The sequence below is a fragment of the Cheilinus undulatus genome, linkage group 21 (assembly GCF_018320785.1).
Source record: "Cheilinus undulatus linkage group 21, ASM1832078v1, whole genome shotgun sequence".
NCBI lineage: Eukaryota > Metazoa > Chordata > Actinopteri > Labriformes > Labridae > Cheilinus > Cheilinus undulatus.
Window position 1 is genome coordinate 20,315,774 of NC_054885.1, and position 27,928 is coordinate 20,343,701.

A 27,928-nucleotide genomic window follows, 5' to 3' on the forward strand; every position below is an offset into this window, starting at 1 on the left:
ATTTGAAAATATGAAATGACTTCTAATTTCTTTCCACATTTCTGACTTTTTATCTTATTATTTTGACTCTACCTTTTCATTTTTTTTACTTAAGGATATTTTAGATCATCAAGGTTAAGTTTACATTTTTACACTGGAGGAAATCTGAATACCTCATACTGGTGAGCCAGTTATAAAAACAATACATGATCTTGCAGGCTGGGTGTTACTGTATGATGGGCCGGATTTGGCACCTGGGCCTTGAGTTTGACACCCATTGAGTAAGTGATGCAAGCTGTTTTCATCTGACAGGTTGGAAGATAAAATGTGAATTCTAGCAACTCTACGTATTATGGGAAAAGAGTCATGAATTCAATATTTTATTTGCTGAAACACTAAGTTTATAAAAATGAGTTGCTACTGTTCAACAGATTATTCTATCTTTTACCAATGCTGCCTGCCTCAGCCAGGGTCACTTGGAAATAACCTTCATGAAATACACACAGGTCTGCTCATCATCTTATTCTTCCTTCCCCCCCAAATCGAGACTCATCATTTAGAGTGTTAATAGGTTAATCTACAGCAGTTTTATTTACAAAATTACACAAAAGCAAAAAAACATCTCTTATGTTCAAGAGCATTTTAGAAAATAATTTAAAAACAGAAAAATACAATTATTGCAGTATACTACAATCTTATTGTTATAGGATGCACACACACTACTTCCATGTACATATTTCAGTGCAATTCATTCAGGTGTCCCTTCACCACAGGGAACATGAACTTTGCCTCAGAGCATCAGGGATGGTAAATCCTATGTGACAATGTTGTACAAGTTTGAACACCATAGCTGTAGTTTTCAATGGTCACCATTGGAGGGATTCTTCACATTACACACTGATATATGTACAAGTTACTGCATTTCAAATTATTTTAGACCATGAGTCCAATAAAGTAAGTAGTCATATGAGAAGGATAACAAGAGTATCAATTATTATGAAATTGTCCATCTCCGAAGGTAACAGACTCCAAGCAGTTCATCTCAACAACAAAATCACTTAATCGTAACATGATCCTGCTTATAGACTCAATCATATCACTTCTTTTTGGCTGACAAAAAGAGCAACACTAATATTTTTACATGAAAAAGGAAATCCAGTGGTTTCTCTGACTTGATAAAAAACAAATGGTTGGTGTTAATAAACCTCAAGCAGGAATAAACCAGTTTCTTGAGGAAGTGTCTTTCAATATACACCCTGTTTCAAAATCAGGGTCAAATACAGAAAAAAAAAAGAGTCAGAAAAAAAATGGTGTCAATTTTGTCCCACCACAGGCAGCACCACTTTGTGGCTACAACTCGCTGCTCTGTATAGTCCAGTAACACGGTGGTTTATTGACAGCTTCCTGTCTCACGGCCTCTGTGATGTCGCAATGACTTTACCTTCAGACCAAGATAGTCATAGAAAAGTCATTCTTCCAGTGACTGGGTGTTGTGACTACTCTCCTTCACTTGCAATGTTACTCAAGAGCCATGGTTAGGTGGGTGCTGGAGGTCCTGCCCTGAGAAGATCGGGTGTAGCAGCGGATGAAGTTGTAGGGCTGCTGCTGCAGCAGCTTGTGAGGGCCTGGGTGTAAAGAGTGTGGGGTACAGGGCAGTGTGGGGTACATGATGCAGAGCAAGGGGGGTGTGGTGAAGTGCTGAAGCTGGGATAATGTGTATGGGCTGACCGGAGAGGAAGGCTGTCGGGTGGGCAGGTATCAGCCCTGCATGTCCAAGTGAGTGTCCCAGAGAATGACCAAGGGAGTGACCCAAAGGAGACAGGGAGATAGGGGTAAGGTGGTGTTGGGGAATGTGGTGTACCTGGGCCAGTTGTGCATGTGCAGGGTGTGGGTGGTGGGGGTGAGCAGGGTGGATGCCCATGGCAGCAGCAGTGGCAGCATGATGCTGTAAGATTGCATGTTGCACTGTGGTAATAGATGTGCCTGAGGCCACAGACACAGTGGGCTGCTGGATGTGGATTTGCTGCAGGGCAGGTGGAGGGGGGGCAGGGGCCAAGTTTGCAGCAGCAGCTGCAGCAGCTGCAGCAGCTGCAGCAGAGGGAAACGTCTTGACCTGCTTGGCCAAAAGCTGCTGCTGGATGTGTTGCTGTGCAGCCTGCTGCAGCTTGCTGTACTTCTCCATCTCCTCTGGAGTGAACGTGATAGGCTGACTCTCCAAAGGAGCCAGTCCATCTTCCTCTGCCTCCATGCCATCCTCTTCCAGGCTGGGTGGTGGGTAACCAGGGTAGGCATGCATTGGTGGCTGCTGCTGTTGCATTTCTGGCATGAGGGACTCCATCATGGGGTTCTGAGAGGGGTCTTGTCCAGGTTCTCCTTGGTACTGGGGCATAATCATTGAAGGCTCCTGTTCAAATAGTGGTCGGGGTTCTTGCAGCACCTGGGCTTCTGAAGTGGGGTGCTGAGTTTCCTCTTGCACAGCTGTGGTCTGTGGGGCTTCCTCCACCTTCTGAACAGGTGGGGCTGGAGGGGGTGGTGGAGGGGGGAACTCTCTGATGGGTTCCACTAGGATGATCTCTTGCTCAGCCTCAGAACTCTTCCCTGCTCCTGATTTCTCTCCTTCATCTGGTCTGGTGAGGGGAATCACTGGCTTCTTCCCTGCCTGCAGCTTACCAAATAACGGCAGCATTGCTTTGCTTCCCAGGGTTGGGGGGAGTTTCGGACCAAAGTAACCCTGCGGTGGGTCTTTAATCTTTAGCCCAGATTTTGTTCCTGTGGCAGAATCATCAGAGCTTTTCTTAGACTGAACCTTCTCCAGCAGCTGGCGAGCAGTGAGGCTGTTTTTCTGTTCCCCTGCATCCCTGGACCCTCCTGGCCTCAGACCTTGTGAGCTGGATGAATGTGTGTTGCGGTTAAGGCCTCGTGATGAAGAGGAGCGTGGGGACTGGGAACGGTAGATATGGGATCGGTTGAAGTCTCTTCGGTGTGTGTCACTGTCTGCTCGACCTCTGGGACCTCGTCGTCGTGGGGAGCCTTTGGTGGAGCTGGAGGAGCGGCTGCCTGAGCTGTGGCTCCGACTGTAACTGCGCCTCCAGGATCGAGCGCTGGTGCTGCGGCTCCAGCTGCTGGAGCTTCTTGAACTGCTGCGGTGATGCCGGCGGTGCCTCTTTCTGCGGCTGTAGCTTCGTGAACGTGAGCGGGAGTCTTCTGATGAAGAGGAGGAGTACTTGTGTCTCCTTGATCGTCTACGTCCCCGACTCCCCCTTCTCTCGTACTCAGAGTCTGATGAGTGTTTGGAGTGCCTCCGTCTCCGCCCCTCTGTGCTGTAGTCACTGTAGCTGTCAGAGTAGCTGCGGCTGCGATGGCTGTAGGCACTGCTGCCTGCTGAGGAGCGCTCAGAGCTGCTAGAGTAAGAGTGACTGCGTGAGTTTTGGCCACGGTGGCGCCCGCGACTGCTACCCCGTCTTTCTCCGCGTCTTGAGGAACGGCTGCAGGACCGCCCTGACTCCTCACTGTGGTGGCGGCGTTGTTCCCGAGGACTTGACCTATGATGACGCGAGCGCTGAGTGTTAGAGCCCCCCTCCTCTTCACTTTCACTGCTGGGAGGTCTACCAGGACCAGGACTCTTGTGGGCTGAGGTGGAGCAGGAGGCACTTTGAGGTGCACTGGAGTCCGTCTTTTGCCTCTTGGTACTGCTGTGCTCCTCTGAGGAGTTGACCTTCTCAGTGCCTTTACTCGTTCCTCCTTCATCAGCTCCAGACTTGCAAGGCACTTCCTTTAAAGAACGTTTCCTCTTTCCTGGTTCTGCACCTGTACTATCTGCAGACCCTCCCCCTCCAGGTGTCGGCTGAACAGAGGAGGAGGTGGCAGCAGCTTTATCCTCTGACTTTGGTTTTGATTTTTCCTTTACATCAGCTGCTGCCTCATCTTGATCTGGTGCCTTGTTTTTGCTCTTCTTCCGTTTGTGTTTTTTCTTCTTTTTTGGCTTCTCTTGCGTTGCCTCAGTGTCACCTTCAGCTCCCTCCTTTGCCCCTTTTTCTTTGCCTTTGCGTTTTGAGTGCTTTGCTGACTTCTTATGTTTCTTCTTTTTCTTCTTCTTCTTTGCATTAGTGCTGCCTGTTGCAGGTTTTTGCTCATCGCCTTCCGCTTGGCCAGGCTCTGCCTTCATTGTTGGATTGTCTTTGTCAGTGCTGGTCCCAGGTTTGGTTGAATCTACTTCAGTTTTTGAGCCAGCCATCTCTTGGCCTTTGTCCTCTGATTCTTCAGATGGCTTAGGGGACTTTGCTGCTTTCCCACCTCGCACTCCTTTGTTGCGGGACAGTTTGAAATCAAAATAGAGGGGATTGCAGCTGTAAGACAGGGAAGGTTGCGCTTTTGTGAATTCCAGGAGCTCAGAGGGCCACTGCAGGGTGGTGCTCTCATCTTTGCTCAAAACTGGGAAGAAGGGACCAGTGGGGATTTTGGGACCAGAGTTTGATGCCTCAGTATCCTTTGTGCTCTCTGCTTTTTGTGCAGGGGAGGCAGGTTCAGTGGAGGCTGTATCTACTGCAGATGAGGGCAAATCTTCAGTCTTCTCTTTAGGAGATGAAGGAGCTGGCTCTGGATCAGGATTTGAGGTGACATTATCTTGTTCCTTTTCATCCTTACACTCAGCCTCACCCTCAGTAGCATTTGAAGCCACCTCTTCTACACAGTCTTCCTCCTTTTTCTCCTGTGTACCCTCTTCCTCTTCTTCTTCTTTGCTCTGACACTGTTCTGTTGCCTTCATAAAAAGTAGAAACTGAAAATGAGGCTTAACCCGGCAGTGGGCTGGAGGTATGTAATGATAGTACTGAGGCTCTTGTCCAGCATATCCTTCCTCTTTCTTCATCATCATCTTCAGTTTATTGAGGGTAGAGGCTAAAGAGCCTCCATCATCAGCCTGCTGCACCTCTTCTGTAGTTGCAACACTGCTAACCTCTCCTCCTCCTTCCCCTCCTCCTGATCCTCCTTTAGGGCTATCTGTGCTGCAGGCAGATGCCTCCTCCTGACTTGCAGCCTTTTCTCCTTCTTGACCCTCCTCTTCTTCCATAGCCTCTTCTCCATGATCAGCAAACACAGCTGCTGCTGTCTCCAGCTTCACAGGAGCTTTCTTAGCAAAAGAGAAGGACACGCTAACTTTTGATGAAACACTGGAGGTAGGAGAGGATGCGCTGTTCTTTCCCAAAGAGAAGCTGATGGTTGGTGCCGGCTTTGGAGAGGACTGCTCACTTCTATCAGCCAGTGATCCTTCCAGGACACCGTCTGTAAAAGCAGGGTTCTCAGGTGTTGTGTTATCACTGTCTTCTGCCTTTTCTCCATCTACAGCGACTGTGGTGGTTTTGAACATGGGTCCACTTCCTAGAGTGCTAAAACACAAAAAAATGAGAACAACGTGATATTTTGCAAGTTTGCAACTTCAACAAATACCAATCACAATTACAGCTACAGTTAAACAGCATGCATGCTGTTTGTTTTACATTACAGGGAGCCTCAAATGGTCCTGATGGTCTGTAATATCAGCTTACAGAATTTTTTGAAAAGCATGCCCTTCAAACAGTAGTCTTACAAAGGAATCACAGCACTGATATCAGATCTACAGTTTGTTTTTAAAAGTGCTCTTTTTATGAGCAAACAGCTTAGACAATGATCCCTCACAATTAAACAACTGAGCTCATGTCTTAACAATTGATACAAAACTGGCCAGCAGGTGGCACCAAGGAAACAAATCCATACCGATCCTGTTGTTTCCTCTGCTCAGCAAGCTCATGCAATCGCCGCAGCATCTTTTCTTGTTTCTTGCCACCTTTCCGAGAACGGGATGACACATTGCGGGCAAACTCTCTTTGCTTGAGTTCTTTCAGCCTCTGAACAACAAAAGCAAGAATGCAAAAGTAAACAAGCATATCAGGATCTCTTCTTTCACAGAGAAAAAGAAAACATCCTCATGCTTTTAAAGCTAAACAGATCTTCACCTTGAGGGAAAAAAATCAGTACCTGCTTGTGAGCATGGTCATAGGAGTTAATATGGTTGTCAAACTCCTGGTGTTTTGTGTACTGTTTATCACAGAGCTCACAGTAGAAATTGGCTCTCAGGTCTTCAAGAGCCTTTGCGATAGCTTTCTCCTTTTCCACCTGATCCTGTTATTAATGCAAAATACAAGAGGAAATGAGCTAATTCTCAGAATGTTTAAAGAACACAGAAATGCATGACTAAAGATAATATTGTTCCAGAAGTAGATTTATTTTTAGGTCGAAGACAACCCAGAAAATACAAAGATGCATGGGCCTAACCTTGTACTTCTGCCGTAGTTCTTCTGTGTCCTCTTTCTCCACTTCCAGCACTCTTCTCTTCTCTGTGGCATCTTCTGCATAATCCAACTGAAAGGACAGACAGAGAAATTAGAGCTCTAGAAGAAACAAAGTGCTTGAGAATATTTCACAGCAGTGTAACTTCTTATTTGCCTTTTGTTATAATTTATATCCTTGCAGGAAAGGCAAGAAAGATGTACAGATATTGTTGGTGCATCTGGGCTACAGGGGCTTTGATTGGTTGGTTTGTTTTGCTTTTTTTTCTCACACTTTAGATGCTTGCAAATGGTATAGTTCAGCCAAAGACATATATGCTTTTACTTTCTTAGACAGCTGGGACATCGAAAATATAAGTAGTGCACTTTCCCAAATAATTTTTATGTTTTTTAGTATATTTCAGACATCTTTAACATTTGCAATCCAATACACTGGCTGAATGACAATAAATAAACCTCAAATTAATGCTACTCTAGCATTAAACCCAAAAGATCGACAGGGGAAAAAAAGAGAGGAACAAAAAGGTGTGGGCTGAAGCCGTAGCTTATTCAAAGAGGATGAGGAGGAAGATCTGTGTTTACAGGTCAGAAGACTTGAGCAGGAAAGCTCATGTGGGTTGTTTTTCAAAGTACTCCTGTATTGTTCTGCAGTCTGATTTCTGGCTCAGTCTGTCTGTTCTGCCGTTGGTTTACTGTGACCATACTCATTTTTCGAACATTCAATTTGCTGTAATCGAAAATTGTCACTTTAGATAGACACCTAAAATTACACGATTAATTCAAAGCCTTTTTGGGTTTTGATCTATTTTTTTCTATATGAATGGTTCTAAGCGTAAAATGCAATTTAAAACTAAATTTTATCTTACCTGAGACACTAACATGTTGCCACATCATTATGTAGTTTCTGTTTGAAACTCTGTATCGTAAAGGTGTTAGATGAGCTCTGCACAAGTCAGGTCAAGACTTCCTGACAAACATTTTCTGCATGGACAGAACTTTAGTACACAGCCATCGACATGCTGAGGCAGATATCACAAAGACATTAGCTCAGGATCACACAGTATGTCACAGACTGTTGTAGCATTTAAGGGACCTAAATCATACTTTTAATCTTTCTACACCCTCTGATTTGCATTTGGCACTTATTCTTTCATTCAAGCAATGGTTTTCTGATATCCAGCCACTCGGATCTGTTTGTCAGACTGCCAGCTGGTGAGGCAGGACTGATAACTTGAAAGAATTTTATTTCTGCCCAACACTCTCATGATGCTGAGCTTTACAAAGCTCTAGCAGAAACCTGGCACTGTTCATGGCACTGTTTGGCTCATGCTGAGCATTTCTGCCATGGATATTTATTTGGAAATTGATGCCAATGATTCTACCAGAGGCTTTTTTGAAAGTCATCAGTGAGCACTGAAAGCAAGAACAGACTTTTTTAATATGTTGTAAGAATAATAATTAGGTTCTAGGACCTTTGATCTTTACTTCCAAGTTATTTGCATTGAAAATTAACAGCAAAGACATCACCACAATGTTGTCAGATAGACAGATGTTTAAAAAACAATTAAGTTCTAAGTTAAGCACAATGGTGATTTCTTGATGTCCTGTTGAATCTAGAAATATCTTATTTATGCACATTATGAAGAAACAGATCAAATAAACAGCATCTCACCTCCATCTCCATGCGTCCCATCCCCATGACATCATACTTGAGGACGATGGGAACAGGGTCGGTGCGTCCTGGGGTAAAGGGACAGAGAGAGGACTGGTGAGTGTTTGATACTGGGACGGAGGGCCAGCTCGGAGACAGCCTGCTTTTAGAGCATAGGGTGCTGGGGTTAGAGAATTTTTGCCTTGAAGTGCAAAGAGACCAGAAAGCTACAGTGAACCAAACACCAGCCATTCTCACAGCTTACTGCAGCCATCAAGCACTGATCACTTTATCTAACCTTTCTATGACATTTGACGCGGCTGCGGAGATGCATTTTGAATTAGTGAAAATCTCTGCTAATGCCAGTTACAAATAAAAGGCATCAGGGTTTGGAGTTCTATTTCCTTATAAAAAAAGATAAGAGTTTAGTTGAAACAAGGCCTTCAGCTCCAAGCCAATCTGTCCCTATATTTGTTCTGTGTAGCGCCACCCACTGCCCCTCCTCACCTGGGTATTGCTGCAGTCCTATTCAACCAGAATGCCAGGTCTATCAAGGACACTAAAGCCCCAGGGACTGTGTGTGTCTGTAAAGGAGAGGCAGCGGGCCTGCGCAGCTGCTGCCACTGCGACATCCTCTATGAAAGTAACAAAGCCTCCCAATAATCTCAAGCCTAGTGCATCATCTCTTTCTGAAATGTCTGCAGGCTGGTTGACCCTCGCAAGCCCCCTTTTCTGTCACGAGTTTAAATTTGTTCCCTTGTCCCTGGCCCCCTGACTGACTGCAAAAGGAAGATTACTTCCTCCTGTCTGCTTATAATATGTTACGTAAGCTGTGAAAAGAGCTAGATCAGAAGGAAATTAACTGTAGAAAAATAAACAAACCAAAGACAACAAAAAGAAATAAAACAAAAACCAGAATGAAAAGTTAAATATATATAATATATAAAAAATCAAAACTATTTTGGAGATTGACACAGAGTTGCTTAATCCACTCATAATCAGCCAAACAAAGCAGAGAGAAAGACAGAGTAAAAATTAAAAAAAGGACACAAGCACTGAACTACAGCAGAGTGACGTCACAGGCCAGGTATCGCCATGGTGACAGTGCAAGGGATGGGGAATACTTACCTGGTAAAACATGGGTATGGGTAGAAGGAAAGGGAAGGGGAGGACAGACAGACAGATAGACAGGGGAATCTCAACACAGAAGGCATAAAAAGAATTTGGACTAGTCTGCTGCTCCTGTTGCCAGCCAGATACAATAATCAATCTTACTGATAGTGATTATCAATTCAGTTTGGTTTCAGTTTTTTTCCTCCCACATATTTTTATCTTTTCATGAATCAATTTTCTGTGTATACCATTGGGCATATGGAATAACTATGAGCATTGTGCTTGATTTAATTAGAATTGTCTGATAAATATGGTGGTTTTACTTATAAATTGGCCTCTAAATGAAGATTTTTCTCTAGCAGAGAGAAAAATAACAAGCATAGTGCCATGCCTAATTTTTCACTTTCTTTTAGCATGTAAATTGACCTTGAGTCAATGTGTTTTATGTGCTAATAATTGGGTAAATTACCACTATAAATGAACTACTTCCACGCACATTCTTATCTTTATGAACAGAGCATGGTAAGAACTTGACCAGGTGTAAATAAATATGTCATACCTGAGTAATTTAGTCATCACAGCCCAATGACATATTAATTCTGAAATCATTAATGCATGGGCATTGTAAAATATTGGCCTGCTTGGACTCGATGTACCACTGCAGTGTCAGGCAGCTTGATGAGTTCTGAACTGAAGACCTTAAACTGTTTGTATAACTATGGCCTCCTTATTCCCCCGAAAAATAAGAGGAAAGGACTGTGTAATATCTGGATCACAAGACTCTACTGATAGATATGTGTCCACGCTCTTTGCCCAACACTGGTAGAGAAGTGAAACCAGAGAAATGTTGGTGTGTTAGCCAGCCACTGCAGTGGTCAGTCTGAATGAAGTCACAAGCCAGGCCCAGAATTAAAGATTAAAGAACAATTACAGTCATCCCAAACTATCACCAATCTTTGAACACAGTGACAATACTTCCACATTACCCATTCCAGTGGAAAAGAAAGGGACCAGACAAAAACAATGCGTGTCTAAATCACAAGGTGTGAATCACAAGGTTTAAAAAAACTGAAAACAAACAAAATGACAATGTTCTAAGAGTAATACATATGCATGATAAAATACAAGCAGCAGAATGAGGACTAATACAGAGAGAATTGAAAGCCTATGTAGCATTGGTGCTCTGATGAGAGGAAAACAAAAAATGGGAGAAATTAAAACAAAACAAAACAAAATTCAATTGGGGGATAAAATATCATTTACCACTAAGTTTACCATCAGCACAACATGGGCAGGATCAAATCGCTGTAAAAAAGAAACACCAATTGGTTAAGCAGGAAGATTGAGGCACATAGAGAAGGGAGGGTGGGGTCGGGAGTGAGGCTGTGGGGTTTAGAGGGGTTTAATACCAGAGGGGCATCAGTGTATCACCCCCCCACCCCCCTCATCCCTTCACTCAGGGCTAGGTGCTTACAGGGATCTCCTCTCACCACTTTCTCCCAACCATGCGTCCCCGTCCCCTGGCCCCTAGCCTGGCGTCATCTTGCTCTCAACCAGAATGTTCCCCATAGATACCAAACTACCGCCCCATATAAAGCACGCCAGAAGTCCTATATCCCTACGAATTTTACTTTACAACTTTGCCAAGCAGGAAAAATTGGAAAGCTCACTACTTTTTCAGGTGCAATGCATAGGAGGAGAGGTTTTAAAAGTCAGGGATCAAAAGTAGACTCGTTGATAATGTCTGGTACAGGTAAATGAAATTTTGCTTTGCTTTTTAAAGTGATCAAAAATGTTATCCGATGACTCTAGGGACAACCACCATTTTCCCCCTTTGAACTTTTTGCCTCAGAGATGCTTGTCAGCCCAGTTAGTAAATCTCCCCGATAGTCTTCCATTTCTTAGCTAGCTTACAGATAGCGTAATTGTTTTGGGATGTGCTTTACCCCGAAACACATAAACACATGACAAACATAAAATGTACCTGAGGAAAGAGCCAGCAAGGCTTTGAGCAGTGCTTAGAGCAGGGTCTGCATCACTGTGGAGCAGCAGTTTTACCAAAGTACACTTAAAAATGTGAGCAGCTGCAGTGTTACATTTCACTCTATCATGTGAAAGTAATAGCTGAATGTGCAACCTCCAACACTGCTTAAAGCCCCAGGTGAGTGTGACAGTTTAAGGCAGGCAGGAGTGCACCGCTGGGACAAACATGCTGTGCAGGAGGGGCAAAGAAACAGGGGGAGGACGGGAGCGTGTGACCATGGGGACAGAGACATTCAGGGTGTCGAAGGGTGGTGAGGTTTTCCCTGTAAGTTGACTCTATGGCCCGGTCAGTAACAGACACGCTCAGACACACGTCTCAGTCCCACATAATGACCACACACATTCACAATTTTCACAGGTTTGGAGGTAGAAACAGGCAAACAAGCAGAGGGGGGAAAAACTTCTCTACTCTGCAAGCCATTCAAAGTCTGAGCCGTGGTTACAGCCAATCAGATACCCGACAGCAGCAAAGGAAACTCAAAGAGGAGAAAAAAAATCTAACATACGTTGAGAAGATGATTCTAAGGGATGTGATGGAATCATGGCTTCCTAAGTCTATCTTGATTTCAAATGGATTTTTTGTTCATTGTTCAATCGAAGCACTTTACTCTTGTGCAGATTACAATAAAGGTTTAGTGATTATGAAGCAAAGAGAAGGAAGCTGACAGAGGCCATTAGCCTACATTTCACTGTAAAAGGGGTGTTACAATGAGGTCAACTGCAGAGTGGGAGAAAGAAAACACACCCACACACACACACATACTGACATACAGAGGGGGTCCAACAAACCTTACCTAAAAAGGGGCAAAAAGGACAAAAGAAGAATAAGAACAAAGTCAATACAGTGAAAACTTAAAAAGGGGACACAATGCTTTCACTTCAAATTTCAAAAACCCTCTCTGCTGGTAAGAAGGACAGGAAAGGAGAGGAAAATTATAATAATTATCCAGCAGACTTCAGTGTGATGCAAAGATGCAGTTATGCTGTGAGTCTAGACTACTACTTAGAGCACTGTCAAATTTGAACAGAGATAGTGGGCTCCAACAGTGGGCCATTAATTCCTACACAACAACTGGACAGTTTGCCGCAGTCTCATCTGCCCACAAAGCAGGATGCTTACATAACCACACGTTGGTGGTGCCAGTGGCAAAGACAAGAGCACAGTCAGCCCCTGCAACGTTCTCTCCTCCACACAAAGCATTCATCCTTATCACATTAAAGGGACTTCTTTTCAGCTGTTCAAGGCCAGGTGGAAATAAACAACAACAGACAGCAAATAGAAAACTCACAAAGTACGGTTATTTTCTATACAAAAGTCAACCTGCCCAGAAAGGAACATCCTAGTCTGCTCTGGAGCCTGGCCACAGTTACACTGAACATACCTGTGAGACAACAGAGGGAACTAAGGCCATATATGTACACGAAAAAAAGCTATCAGGCAGCCAGAACACTGTCATCAAGACCTATGCTTCTCTAGAAGCTAACACAATAAACATTTATTGTCAAATGTCAAAACACTAGATATCATGTTGAAACTGATGTGAACCATGCAAACAGAACCAAACTATTCACTTCTCTGCAAGAGTATGTCTACACTGACGCAAATTTATCAGATAAAAATATTAAACCCACCTCCAAGTACATACTGTAAGAAAAGATTTCAATTTTTTAAACCTGGTTGAGTAAGAATACCTACAGATTAATCTTCAGAGGCTCAACAAATTCAACCTTCTCTTAAGCCCCTCTATATTTATCTGCAAGGCTGAGGCTAAGGGCTCCCATATTGCAGGACGAGAAGTATTTCTCGGGCTTACTGGGAGAGAAACACACTTGAGAATAATTTCAAAATGAGCTACAAAAAGAAACGAAGTTGATTGAAGTGACTGTGTGAGACGTACAGTAGTTTAACAGACAGACCTGAGGATAGAAAAGACTATGATTGAGAATGAATGCTAGAATTAATGAGGAAAAACAAGCTCTGTTCTTAGTGGCCTGCAAGGTCTCACTGGTTTGCCGGTGATGACATCACTTATGGACAATGTTAAGCATCGTCCTCTTAGGAGAAAGTGCAGGCGAGGGTGAGGTTTTGAAAGAAGAGTAAAGAACGTTAGACAGGCTGAAGATACTGATGAGAGGAGGAAAGAGGGTGAAGAGACAGAGAGAAGCTCAGTGGAAACATGCCAGGGCTCTGCTGCAGTGCCTCTGAACCAATGAGCACAGCAGGATTGAGCTAATGAGGTGCCGACGTTAGCCAAGACCAACCCACACACTCAGCTCTGTTCAGCCTGCTCCTTCTTAGAGCCAGTCAGTAACAACTAGGCCATACAGCTGCCTCCAGAAAGTAAACCACTTTCAAAGCAACTTTCTAGCTTGTACATCTTGTAGAAAGATCATGTACAGAGCCTACAGAGCTCTTTTGTGGTTTATCTTTTAACGCTTATGGGACAAAATGTCTGAAGGTCTTTACTCACTGAGTCAGTTTTTTTAATCTAAAATGTTTGCACATTAAAAAAAAAACACAAACTCATGTTGTGTTAACCATGTTTGCACACTGATGCTGAAATGTGACTCCGTCATTATCTTTACCAGAGTAAGTTTGATTTTTGTGTTTTTCTTATCAGTCCATCATTTTAATGGGTAATTGTCTACTTAGAGCAGTGACTGTTGCACCCTTCTTGCTCTCTTTCCCTAGCACTGAAACCTCACTTAAAAACACCAGGATTTGTCCATGTATCATGTGGATATCTACCATGGAACATAACTGATAGTATGCAAATATTTGTACTCACAGCCACGTAACAGAGACTTAATCAAAAAGTTGCTCTGCATCTCTCCTACTTGGCACAGCACTATATGATGCATGGGCCAGTGCCACATGAGGCTCTCTGTTGGGATGGATGGACCCAGTATGTGTTTTAAGGAGTGAAAGAGGCACAGAATCAACTCACTCTTTTTTTTTTCCTGACTAATTTTGGAAGTTACTAAAAATAAAACGTATAAGACTTGATGTGCAAGGTTCAGGTGCCTGATATTTTATTATCAGATAACGGACACGAAAATTGCATCCGAAAATAACAGACTCGGAGTGCAAAGACCTTTGATCTTAAAAAATAGACTAAACATTTTCACATCACGGTAATGGATTTGAAAAAGACTGAATATAATACAGACCTCAGGCCTTCATTATAGTAACTATGAAACAAAATTCAAACAGACTCTGGACTGGGTCCAGTTTCTTTGGCAATTAGTGCTGCACAATTAATCTAATTGCAATTGCAACTGCAATGTCAGGCTGTGCTATGTCATAACCACACAAAATCATTTCTGTATTTAGCAGTAATTGAAAGGTTTACAAAAATGCCTGTAGAAAGGCCTTTAAGTTGTACCACTAAATTTGCACTAAGTACAAGTACCTTTATTTTAAAAAAAAAAGGAAAACCCTTAGTTTTTGGAAAACGTTAAGCTAATTGGAAGCAGTACTGTAGAACCTTCCTATTGTATTTTTTTATTCTTCTGCTTTTATTCTTCTTCTAATATTTGTATGTTTTCAGTTGAGAAATACACAGTTCAGTCGTCAGTGGAGTGTGGATGCATTTGAGTGGGGTTAGCTAAAACTCCACAGACACCTTCGCCATGAGTGTATGACTGTGGCGTGTGAATGGAGTGAAAGGGTGTGAATGGGTAAGTGTGACCTATAATGTAAAAGTGCTTTAAGTAAACTATTATTGGTGTCTGCATTTTCCTTGATAACCAAGCAAGTACACTCATGATATCATTTATGTATTAGATCATCGTCACAATCGCAGATTGCAATGGTGTCCAGTATAATCGCAATTGCACATCATTACCAAATCGTGCAGCATTATTGCCAATAGGCCTGTACTGTGATTGCAACTGCTGCCCTGCCCAAGGCCCAAGAAATGTCTACTGTTTCGAATGGTAACTCAAGTTCTTCTTGAGGTTTGCTGCAGAGGCAGGATTGAGTTCTGGCTACCATGTTTGCTGTTTGTAAAACCAGGGTCTACAAAACAATCTCAATATCTGCTGATACTGCCCTAAATAATAAATAAAGGCACATCTTTCAAAGGACAAACAACATTAAGCCCCCAAAACCAGAGGTTAAACCAGCGGTATACCCTTTTGGGGGATGTTTGCATTCAGATCTATAGATGTTATGCAATTAAGATGGCTGCATAACAGAAATGCATAACATCATACAGTTCCCTCAAAGACAGCTGGCTAAAGAAAGTATATATGAACCAAACGGTATCTACTTAAGCAGTGATTTAAAAAGGGGGAGAAGGCCGCCTTTAATTGGAATAGCTGTTGACCAAATGCACTGCTGGAGCACAAATAAACACTTGATTCCATCTCCCAACCCCTGCAGTCTGTTAAATCCTTTATACTTCTCCCTCTTCAGTTTTCATGAAATAGCAGCATGAGAGCAACAGGAACAACTGCAATAATGTGTCTTTAAATAAAAATCAATTTCACCCAGAAACGGACACACAAGGAGAGATCAGAGAGAGAATGTGAAGAGAAAAGGAATTTTGCTGATATAAGAAAAACCTGGAAACGTAAAAGGGAAAGAAATGACAGAGGGCAGTGGCCCAGTACCACCAGCATACACTGAAGACAAGTGTAGAGAGGAGTGTGTCCTTACCCTGCATGGTTTTGCCAAGGCCTTGCCCCAACTTCCAGCCATGTTTCTGAAGCAGCCGGTGCCCGATGTTATCCTAGCAGAAAGGAGAGAGGAGAAAAAAACCAAAAATATTCCAATAATAAGAGAAGCTTTTTTTCCTGTGGGCACTGATCAAAACAAACAAACAAATAAATTAATGTTCACACTCAGATCACGCTATCATCATCAGCACAACCACCACTACCATCACCATCATCATTATTGTCATCCATATCACCTACAGCGTGTAACATCAGTGTCTTCCAGCACAAGGAGCAGGAAGGGAAATTTGGGGCAAGAGGAGAAGGGGGATAGAGGGTAGGAGACTGAGAGCAGGGACAGTTTCCACTAAGATGCATGAGGCTATGTGTAGCCTGTAAAGTACAGGACACCCAGCTACAGTAAGAGTGAAGTTTGAAAACCTTTTTAAAAGGCGATTAAATTGGGCTGCAATATCTGTTGTTTTTAAGTTAAAGAAAACACATCAAGTCACATCCACTAACTGAGGTGTTAGAAGGAGGAGGAAGGAGAGGGCAATATATGTATCTCACGCATACATATATGAACCACTGTGGAGCAAGATCTTAGTACACAAAGAAAAGTGACACAAAACAGGTATGGAAATCTTGCATTAACAAAACAGACCAGAAAACTCCAAGCTTGCTGTGATTCTGTAACCATGACAAGGGGAGCACCATGAAACGTATGCAGCTGTCACAAAAAAATTAGCAAGAGGTAGAGATAGAAGTGGAGCTAGTGGGCCTTGGATTACCATTACAAGGCCCAGGGTGGACAGAATATGCACGTGTGAGGGGGGATGTGGGTGTGCAGGTGAACAGGGGGAGACAGTGTGTGCATGTGGCCCCGATGGATTCCAGAAATAGATTTTGTGTATGTCTTCGTACACCTCAAGCACCTCTGGTATCAATGGTTTGGCCCCAGCCATGTTTGCAGCTGTATAAGACGTCCTATGTATACGATTATAGGATAGAAATATAACTACCAAGATACACATGCAGTTTGATCATCTGTAAAGTCATCATTATTACCAAAACTTAACTGCATTTGGAAAGTGGTATGGTAGATTTTAGCCTGCAGAATTAAATGTGTAAGAAACAGCTCAAGCCCATGTTTTATAATGGACTCCAAAAGGATGTCAGTGCATCAGGTAACACTCTAAATAATGCTTTACCTTAATACAAGTGACTGCTTTGACAAAAACTAACAAAACTATATCGAGAGTTTTTGCAGACAGGATAAAGCAACTGATAAAATTCAAAGAGGTGGTGAAGGAGAGCGAAAACATACACAATAGGAATTCCTAGTAAACTCTGAGGCCAAATGTGCATGTGTCTGAGACCGTTATATCACTAGTATGAGTCAGCAGGAAAATAAAAACATTGAGTGAAATGCAAGACCGTCCCACCACTACACACTACAGTACATCTTCAAGCACAAATAAACAGGAAACAATGAGATCTCTTAATAAGCAGTGTTTTTTGTTGTGATTATAACTATTCCAAGCTTGTCTAACATTCACCAGAGTGCTGCATTCTACCAAAAAAACATACAAACCAAACAAAAGGATATTTATAATCACAAAGAGATTGACATCAACTTTCACAAACAGAAAGTGAAGGGGTTGGAACAAAACAGCATGCAGCTTTTTGTTAAAGGCTTTTAACAAAAAGGATCGTCGGTGTTAGTAGTGCACAGTGAATGGTACACATACAGAGGGAGGGATGGCTGTGGGTATAGGGCAGGTGAACAGAACTCCATGTGTGTTAGTCTCGGGTGGACCAGGCAGAGTGGAGGGTGATGGCTCAACAGGGCTCAATTAGTTCTCTTTGACAAAAGAGGAGGTTGGGACAGAGCAGGCTGAGCCATGGTGGGGGTATGATTCTGGGGAGGGGGGTGGAGGTGAGCTGGGCTTGTATGGGTTAGTGCTTGTGAAGGGGAGTGGTAGTCATACACGCAGCACACACTGCATCTCCGCCCACAAGGTCTAAAAAAATTAATTTGGTATAATCCTTTTGTTAACTCATGTGGTATTGTGTAATATTCCAGAACAAACTGATGCCTTTCTTTGCCCCATTTAGTACTGAAGCTTTACCCCCAAGATGACTGGAATAACAAATATATCTGAAACATCTGTTTGATATTAGTGTTTCAGCCCCAAGAGAGAGGCTGGACTGCTCCTGCCTCATGGATGTGCTTACTCTGTGTGATGGTCAGATCCCATCCACTGTGGAATGAGATAAGAGAGGAATCTGCGCTGGGCCAAACAGCCAGCCCGCCTCTATCACAGTTATGATAAAAAGAGCTATGCTGAAATGCTCTCAAACTGTGTAAGATGTCCCTGCTCAGCAGTTGTGGACATAAAGGCACATAGATATTGAAGCTGTTTGGCTGATAGTGTGAGTTGCCTCCTCCCTGGTGGGCAACACATCCCCTGACTTCACTGTGTAAGAAAACACTGCAGAGATTGCTGCAGTGAACACCTCCCCTCCAGTCGACATTGGGTCTGCTTCTGTCCCTCACTGCAGTATTATGGTGCAGCAACACTGTACACATGATCATTTATATTGATCTGGGAGACTATCTGATCCACTCAAGCTTAGAGGAAGGAGGGAAATAAAATGCTCATGCTGTAGTTGCATAACAAATACTCCTGCTCAGCATCTTCACTATTTGAAAGCTGATATGACTATTTTTTTGTACTAGAAGTCAGAAAAATCTAACCATGAGGAGCCTAACAAACCTTTGTACACTTGTTCTTACAATCCAGTCATTCCTTTTATTATCTCACTGAGATTTGAAAACAGTAACAACAAGAAGGGCAGGTTGGATGAGGCACCAGTTGCATCTGGTGACTAAAAAAAGAGATAAGTTGGATGGGCTCAGCAAAGGTTAGAGGGTGGAGATGAAGCGCAGACTGCGTGTTGAACAGCGAAGAAGTGCACCAAAAGAATAGACAGACAGACGGATGAAAGCAACGACGGCGAGTCCAACAGCAGTGCAAGTGGAGTGAAGGCATTTCCATACGAACCTGGCTTTAAAATACTGGGCTGTCAAAGAAACAGTCACACGTGACACAACGTAAGAAACCGGCCAAACGCTTTCAACTGCAATTCTTCTTGCTTCTCTAGTTCTTAAAAATGCAAATCTCTCTCTTCTTTTAAACAAACATAATACTATACACAAACACAAAAGGTAGGTATATCAATAAATCCACCAACTGACTGTTAATACAGTAGAAAGTAAAACAAAAAATGTTAACCAAACAAAAGATATCTACAGGAGGTGTGGTTTTATAAGTGTGCACTGTGCGGTCATCGACACAGTGCATGGAGAGAGAACTGAGTCGAGGAAGTGATATGCAGGGGACCTCGCCTAGAGACCTCAGAGAGTGTAGGAATCTTTTTGCTTCTTGTTAACTGCAGGTGAATTTGTGTGTCCCTGTACAGGGATAAGAGACTGCACTGGCTAAGATATCAAGCACATTAAGTTAAGAAAGCTAGATTAACCCAAACCTTTTCTCATCATACACAACAGATCTCAACAACAGATCAGAGATTCTGCCATTTGAAAACTGGCACAGGCCCTCTCTTGCAAAATTTTGGCTGCAGCAGCTATTCGTCATTCCCTCTCGTGTCTCTGAAGAATGGGATCTGGCAAATGCTGCAGGTGGACGTAGCCTGCTGGCTGCTGCCCCTCGTAAACTCTTACAGCTCCCTTGTGTTTGCTGCTCTGCACATTCTTGGTTGGCCTAAACCATAGCAGGTGTGCCTGAATCAAAACAACAGTTTTGGTGCTAAAAAATTAAACAGTGCAGATGTATCAGGCTATCATCAGTGCGTTAAATATTTCATTTGCTAGGTGATGGAGGAAATGAAAGAGAATCAGAGTCCAATCAAGGTGGACTTTTGAATATAATAATTAAATATACATACTTACCTCATCACTGTGAAGTCAATTCATCAACTGGAAGTTTATCAAAGTGTAGTTAGGTTAATGACACTGCATTCTAAAGGCTTCTCCGATGCTTCTTAACAAATGCAAGCCCTTAATTGGGACTGGCTAGAGGCAAGTAGTGCTACTGTTGTGCCTGACAACTTTTAAGTAAGTTGATCAAACTAATTTAAACAGGTGTTACTTTTTAATTCATCTGAACTCTTACACCATGACTGATGTGAAAAAAATCCCAGGGTCTCCAAAATAAGTATAAAAACATGATTCTTGCAAATATTAGACAAATGGTCTGAAATGGATCAGGTTTAACCCTGTCTTTGTGTTCTTCTTCCCAACAAAGAGTTCTCATAAGCCTAATGCTTACCTTTGACAAGAAGCTGAAATGTAAATGGCTACACTATAATTAGGTCAATTGATCTAACAAACCGTATCAGAGATAATAAGTTACATCTAATGCTTTGGTGATGAGGAAATACACAAACTTTTTGCCAAGAAAACTAATATTTGGCCCTCACATGTGTGCTTCTCAACTCTCCAGTGGTTTTGTGTGGTTACTGTGGTTCTGAGGCTGCCCGCTGCATATCGCTCAGGGACAGGGTCAGGTAAGGAGGAGGAGGAGAGGGTGGAGGGACTGGGAGGGGTAGGAGATGTGGGAGGAATGAGTCTGGGGGAAAACTGTAGTAGTGATTAGGACATAGTGTTGAGAGAAAATAGTACTGAATGCTACCAAGTTAACACATGCAATGCAAAAACAATGTTAGAGAAAAAGAGCAAAGACCAAAAGGGGAAAGACAGAAAGAGAAAAAAGATCCCAATAAAGTACCACAGACCTCTAGCTGCCTAAAGATCACACACAATAAGTGGCGGGGGAGGGGCTCAGAGAAGCTGGGCTGAAGCATTCACAGACAGCTCCGACATGGACAGACCTGAATGACTCACAATGAAATCATATAATGTGTGTAAGTTGGTGTGTTTTAACATTTGACTTAGTAGCGATAAAGTGTGCTGTAGGTTGTTTCTGCAAGTCTAGGGAAAAGTATTGCTTAAATTCTATTGCTATTACTTGTTTGGTTATTATGATGGAATATTTCACATTGAAAACCAAAAATAACTTATTTAAAAGTAAACTAAACTCAACAAGTTCTTAAAAGATTCAATAAGTTGCCAACCTCTGCAGTAAACTGGAAGCCTAAAATTTAAAGTCTCACACTTTTCTGTTTCCACAGGGAAAATTCAGATGTGCAAATATTAGAATAAATGGTGACTAAGTGAGAGTCTAGAGCTTCTCTGATGGTGCAGATTTTAACAATGATGTGTGAAGAACTGTGTGATGCTGCAGCATGGCCCTCAGTGCCCCTCCACAAATAATAGCGCAGGAGCAAAAGAGCCACTCAAGCCAGGTGAACAGGCCACCTCTCTGCCGTTCTTTTCTCCCTCTCCACCACCCACACACAGCAGGATGTTCGTTTGTGTTTGTGAGCAAGTAAGTCATACATCAAACTCAACCAGGGTATAAAATTTGAGTGCTCTTAGTTCACTCAACTCTGGCTATTAAAACCACATGTTCGGGATATAACTGCATCATGCAGAAAGAATGTTTTTAGAAATTAAAAACACATGATTTTGTTTTAGATATTATAAGTAAGGGCTGTACATCTTCATGCTGTACAAAGACTGATCTATAAAGAGGACTTGTAACATGTATATAGGTTACAGCTCTTTTCATTGGTGTAAAGGCAGGGCAGATGCTTAAACTTCTCATATTCGATATGGGATCAGTTAGTTTATATACATAGCTGGTTATTTCTGCTTAAAGAAAGTACAAAGAATGTATAACTGCCCCATTATTTGATTTCTACCTGGCTGGTGGTCCTGTGTGATTTACTCACAGAGCACATCTATTAGGCTGACGAGAGGTGACCAAACACTGTGGACCAGAGGAGTTTGGGCCTGCTCACCACAGTGCTTCAGAGACAGAAGGGGGCATGGAGAGAAATGGAAAGACAGAAAGAAGGGAGCTTCCTGCGCTATTATTTATGTGCCTCTTCAGCGAAAAATGCAGTCCCAGTTGCACAAGCACCATGCCAGCACAGAATGACAGAGGGTACTGTACACCGAATCACTGTGTAGTAGGGAAGGAGCAAGAGAGAGGAAGAGAGAGAATAGATGTAGAGTGTGAAAGCAGTGAAACAGATAGAGAGAGAGAGAAAGAGAGACAGTCAGAGAAGCGTTACAAGGACCCTAAAGATAGGAGTAAGAAAGCAGAGCGTGCAAATACAAACCGGGTCATTGCTGCTTAGCTAATAGGGGCCAATTCGCTGCAGGAGAGAAATGTCGAACACCCCAAGTTGTGTACAATAAGATAACTGTCCTATTGGCACAAACACTATAACTAACACAAAAATTCTACAGCTACATAAAAACGCACTCACTCAAACACGAATGTAGCCATTCACACCATCTAATATCAATCTTTGGTTTGCTAAACGGAGTGGAATAAGCACAGTTTTCTATTTATTACCAGACTTAACCAATGAAAAACAATTAAATGTTAACTTGTGTTTTATTTTGATGACACCCCACTTTGAAAAAGACTTAAATCACAGTTTTTGAGTAGTTAAACCCCCAAAGGATTTTAAGACCCGTGTTATTTGTGTGATGATCGTGTGTGTAATGACCACTGAAAAGCAACTGCACTTATCGAGTTTTCTGGATATAATCATGCCATAATAATCTCTGAAATGTCTGCTGGGTTGGCGAAAAATTGACGAACAGCTGAAGCATTTAAAGAAAGTAAGCCTTCATGACTGTGCTTTATCCACTCCATGCTTCAGAGTCATCTCTCAGTGCTAAGATGACTAACAATGACTAATGGGAAACTGATATAAAAATCAAACATTTATCTGTAAGCTCTTTAAAAACAGGTAGATCTAGCTCTTACATCATTTAACTGTCAAACAGGAAATGGAGTAGGCAATGGACATGGGAAGGGGGGAGGACTTAAAAGGTATTAATGGGCATAGGACAGGTGATTCTACATGTTAGGGTGACAAGTGTTTAAGAAAACACTGGATGCATCTACATGGACAGAATAAACTGAGTTAAAATGGTGTGGTTTTTATTCCTCCCTGGACCACTCATCCACTCTCACAGCTGGTCCAATGGTGCCCAATGATAGATGTAGCCTTACCGATTCGATGGGCTTGTCCAGGGATGCCTGCTCCAGCTCCAACTGGCCCTCTTCATACTGGTCAAAGTGATTCCCACCCTGTGCAACACAAAAGTTTGTTTTAGAAATTTAAAACTTGGTCCTGTTTTATGTGTGACTGATCAAGAAGAATGAGTCTAGAACAGTGGTTTTCTAACTTTCTTGTCCATGGCAAACCTAAGATTTAGCCAAAATCTGGAGGCCCACCATAATCCCATCCCAACAAAACAGCTTCTTTTACCTGCATTACACCACCTTTAGTTGTTGTATAACTGTAGTAACAATGTTTGGTTGTACAAATTTCAACAGCACACCATGGCTTGCATCAAGTCACAGCAGTGTGCTGTAGCAGACTATTTGTGAACCACTGGTCTAGAAAAAAATCATTATTAACTAATCTGATAAGCAGATTATCAGAAATCACATTGTTAACATCACAAATAAAGAGGTAATTCTGTTTCAGGAAAATGGGTTTACATTCTTTATTTGTACTAAAGCATAAATAAATACAATTCATTTTTGTTGCTTTGATGAGAGTGGTTATTATTCAGGTTAAATATTAAATATGGTTATCAACATCTTAATTTTACAATGGTCCGTGAATTTACTGACCTCCATGGGCGCCTAGTTTGGCTGGAAAATATGAAAGTGTTATCTATATAGTTCAACATTTCATAACATTCACTGAAAAAAATAGGTTAACTGACTAAAACAATACCATAAAGGGAGGAAAACTCAGTAGATAATAGTTTGCACCATCAGAATCAGCACTGTAAAACAAAACACTGATTGAGTCTTTTCCTAGCTTTCATAACAGAGACAGCACTGTGTGCAGGGATTTGTTCCTGATGCCTGACATGTACACTGAATAAGTCAAGTACAATGAAGAGCAGCCAATCAGACAAGCTGAGCAGTTGGACTCTTACATTAGCAAAGCACAAGAAAAATGATGTGAAGTGTCGCTTTTGCTAGCCAAAATGTATGATTCATCATTCAGCATGTTGGACACAATTTTAACGTTTGCTTTATCCATCAAAATGAATTCTAAAATTAAATCAAAACCCACAAAATTGAAACAACACTAATTATAGCAAAAACATGAACACACTGAATTCAAACAAGTTAAGAGAAATCTCCACAAACTGCAGCAATGATAATAAGCCCCGGGTTCCAAGGAAAACTGTAGATAAATGTTGACAACAAAATCTGTGACTGTTATTTTTTTGTTCTTGTTGTTGCTTTTTAAAAGCCTACAAGCTGCCCATTTCTGATTATTTCAGTTTTAAAGTAACATTAACAACAGGATTTATATTACAGCTTACATTTCTGTTGGAGAACAGTTTGGTCAGAATTGTGATTTCAAATAAACCTGACAGAGCAGATTTCTGTCTCTTTATGTCTTGGTAAATTTATTCCATCATTGGCATTGGTGAAGAAGGAGATCCACCTCAGGCTGTTTGTTTTCCGAATTTGAAACACAGCTTTATTTATTCAAACTGAACATTGATGTTTGAAGTGTATGCCCTGCGTGGGACAGCACATGAGTAATGGGCTTGCACACCAAAAGGAGGGTGTTTATAGAGCAGTTTCTGCCCTGAGACAGATGGCTTCTTCCCTATAGCAGCAGAGGAGAAAGGAAGGTCATTTTTGTGAGTCTGTTTTCTTCTGACCTTCATGCAAGCAGAAAACTAAACAATTCAGAAGTAGTTCAAAATATTTTATTATTTACTACTGGCTTGCAGCTATGTAAAGAAATAGGACATGCAAAGACGACTAAATATAATGTACTTGCTCAAAAATACATAACTGAGGGTATTATACTTACTGAGAGGGGTTACACAGCAGAATATTTACTTTGTCCTCTCTATCACCGAGGACTTACAGTAGGCAGCCACACACATGTGGTTAACATTGCTGTACAAAGACAATGATAAAATAGGCTGTGCTGTGAAAGACACTTTACCCCACACACTCTCTAGGGGAATATGGTTTTGCAGAGATAAGCAACTGCTCAAATCAGCCTGCAGTAATGAGGTGATTTGATGCCACATTTTCAGTCATTAATTCAGAAGAAACTGGAACCCTCATCAGCATGTGTGAAGCTGTGGATTATGAGGAGGAGGAGATGCAAAGGAAGCACATGGGACTTAGTTATGAATAAATCGATGACTCCCCCTCCCCATCTCCCCTGCTCAGACCACTTTATGTCCTATCAGCACAAATCCTACCTACCAAATCACTTCTTATTTTCACTGCTGCATGCTTATTTACTGCCTTGACTAGTACACTCATACCACAGCAACGATAGCCACTCTATCCTTTCATGTATATTAAGAGAGTAAATTTCCATTTGGAGTACCACAGTGAAATAGATGCTGCACACCATCCCACATTAGAAATAAGAGAGCTTCTGCCAGACGGCTCTGTGGATACTCATAAATTGCCTGTATGTTTTTACAACTTAAGGCTAGCCACATGCTAAGGCTCAAACAACAATGTAAATCAATAAAGCTGACAGAGCTGTTGGACTGGTTGTGCTGTCGATACTAGGTAGACCATCTGTGGGTGTTTCCTGCGCCGTGTTGCTTGGCAGCGGGCTCTAGTCTGTGGAGTCAGAGGGAAACTTTCTGAATACTGAACATATGAATGCCTTCACAGCAGATCTAAAACACAGAGCTCCACTGTGCTCAGTTGGAGCTGCTCTCAACAGACTCATTCAGACGATACAGCAATTCGCCTCTCACTGACAAAACAGCAGAATACCCAGTTCCAACTGGACACCAACACAGTGGGGTGGGGGTGGGGTGGGGGGCAGTAATTCCACAAACTTTTTATTCATTGAAGCAAGTTAAAGGTATTCCAACTTATTTTGCTACATTACTGCTTTAAAAAAAAGGGGTAAACTTCTTCCAACAAAAGCCACAGCAGATTTCAAGCTAAATGCATCAATATTCTCAATGTTTCACAAACCAAAATGCTTTCCAATCAATCCACACTTAACTGTCCTTTGCAAAAACACTTTTAAAGGGAACACAATAAACATAACAAAATGATGTCTGTTAAATGACGTTAGGTTTGTGTTTAGATTATTCATCCATGTCCTTTCTCTTACTTTAAACATCATCGATTACTCAGCAACACTCACATATCACAAGGGACCACAAGGATGACAGAGCCATGATCTGTATGTTTCTGAATTGGGAAATCAACAGAGTTCATTTTTTTTTTTTTTTTTTTTTTTTTTTTTAAGATAAAAGTAGTATAAGAAACAGTACAGCACCAGTGTAATATCTGAACTTCAGACTAAAGTTTGACATTATTTTTCACTGATAACCCAATGGTAATTGCTCGAAAAAGGAAAAAGAAAAAACAAATCAATACTTAAGCAGATACAGATTTCGACATATTCACGTGCTTCTGGGTATGGTGTGACTAGTCCTGGCAAGGTTTACTTGGGATGTTGTAATTCTAGTTGGCAGATAAGCCAATAGAAATAAAGCCAAAGAATAGCAAATCTGTAAGGGAGCTTAAATATGTGTAAAAACACAATGTATGAAAGCTGCTGATAAAGTGGAAGAGACACCATTTCACCTATGACTTCAGACAATAACTATGATAAATGACTGATGAGAAACCCTTGACTACAATTATGGGCTGAGCCTATTTTGCTGTCTGGACAGAAGTGTTTTGTTTGGTTTAACCAGGGTGCGGTCTCAGACCACAGATAAGCAAAGCTAAAGACAAACATGGATGGGGAGGTTGGGAAGGCAAGTCTAACACACATGCACATCCAGTAGTAAAGCTCCAAAAGCCTTACTGTTGTGAATGGGCAGGAGTAACTGTTTCATTAGCATGACAAGAAACAATCAAAACATAAGCAAAAACAGAACCCATCTGTTAGTTTCTTAATGTTTTCTGCCTATACTGAAATAAGATTACATTACAATTGCATTAATGACAAACAAAACAAGGTTAAATGAATCAACAAGTTGAGACATAAGTTAAATAATGGCCTCACTTTAACAAAAAGAAAAACAATGAAATGCTGAGCGGAAAATCGATTAACTTAGTGGCCAAGGACATGTTTAACTGATATCAATCATAGTGCCTACGCTGATGTTTATTGACATATCAAAGGCAAATTGACGATGTCATTTAATAAAATTTGAATTAATTAGCATGCTGTTGTTTTTCATGTTGCGGCTGTTATGATGTTTTAAAGCTGTATCAAAATGATACAGCTATTTTTTGCTAATGCTGTAGATGCCCAATGTGCGTACATGAGTTAGCTCTCATGCTAGCTAGCTATGCATCGCTAGCATATGTCGATAAATAACCAGTAAACCCAAGGTCATAAACAGACTTGTCGTGCTTCAATATCTACTTTATTGTTATTTAATTTAGAGGCCTTCGTGTTGTGTATTATTTACTGCTCCTAGCACATGACATGAGTCAAACATATAACGTAGCCAAACCCAGATGCGTAAGGGAACTTAAATTCAAAATAGCCGCAGTGCCATAGGCTCGTTCACTAGCATTAGCTCCGCTAGCTTGCGGTGCTAGCAACCGTCATCCACACCGACATGCACGAAGCTGTTTGTAATTATGCTGAGCAGCGCGCGACGTGTAACATCACAAATGTGTGCTAAAACGTTAAAACACTCGATACAATGCGGAAAATGTTGCTACTGTTTCATGCATTACCTGGAAATCACGCTCTTCGTTGAACCTAGAAAATCTGTCGGCCATTTTCTGAACACAGCGGCAGCTTCTCTGCTCTCTCTCTGTGTACAAGGAGAGCGCTGCTGCTGCTGCTGTGCGCTCCCAAACGATCCAGCCTTTAGGAAATGACCTTTCACAACATTTTCAACAAAATGTTAAAGAATAACTAATGTGATTCAAGATAGCTGACATTTAAACTAATCTTTCGGTGGCTACTTCCTAAGCCCAGGGCTGTT

The 27,928-nt window shown here is 41.8% G+C and overlaps 1 protein-coding gene across 11 annotated transcripts; it reads right to left on the minus strand.

Moving 5' to 3' along the window:
* Positions 1-547: 547 nt before the first annotated feature.
* Positions 548-27,886, minus strand: gpatch8 (G patch domain containing 8). Of its 11 annotated transcripts, none has more exons than XM_041816646.1 (9): positions 27,675-27,761; positions 18,840-23,030; positions 15,773-15,845; positions 10,330-10,371; positions 7,975-8,042; positions 6,289-6,375; positions 5,992-6,135; positions 5,731-5,861; positions 548-5,363 (listed from the first exon to the last, which is right to left on the minus strand). In XM_041816646.1, exons 5-9 carry the CDS (start codon positions 7,999-8,001, stop codon positions 1,502-1,504), a joined length of 4,251 nt encoding a protein of 1,416 aa, XP_041672580.1. In that variant the 5' UTR covers positions 8,002-8,042; positions 10,330-10,371; positions 15,773-15,845; positions 18,840-23,030; positions 27,675-27,761; the 3' UTR covers positions 548-1,501. The 11 variants fall into 11 exon arrangements, with proteins under 11 accessions (XP_041672580.1, XP_041672573.1, XP_041672570.1 ...); XM_041816639.1 differs by having other exon boundaries at positions 7,975-11,903; positions 15,773-18,858; positions 22,045-22,080; positions 22,953-23,030; positions 27,675-27,749; XM_041816636.1 differs by lacking the exon at positions 10,330-10,371 and having other exon boundaries at positions 22,953-23,030; positions 27,675-27,886.
* Positions 27,887-27,928: the final 42 nt, after the last annotated feature.

Bases quoted from the DNA above. Each gene is read 5' to 3' on its own strand.
- gpatch8 (XM_041816636.1), bottom strand. From the start codon at position 27,719: ATGGCCGACAGATTTTCTAGGTTCAACGAAGAGCGTGATTTCCAG. The intron at 6,376-7,974 runs GTGAGATGCTGT...CTGTCCTTTCAG, and splicing joins TGGGACGCATGGAGATGGAG to TTGGATTATGCAGAAGATGC. The intron at 5,364-5,730 runs GTATGGATTTGT...TTTGTGTTTTAG, and splicing joins CAGAGGAAACAACAGGATCG to CACTCTAGGAAGTGGACCCA.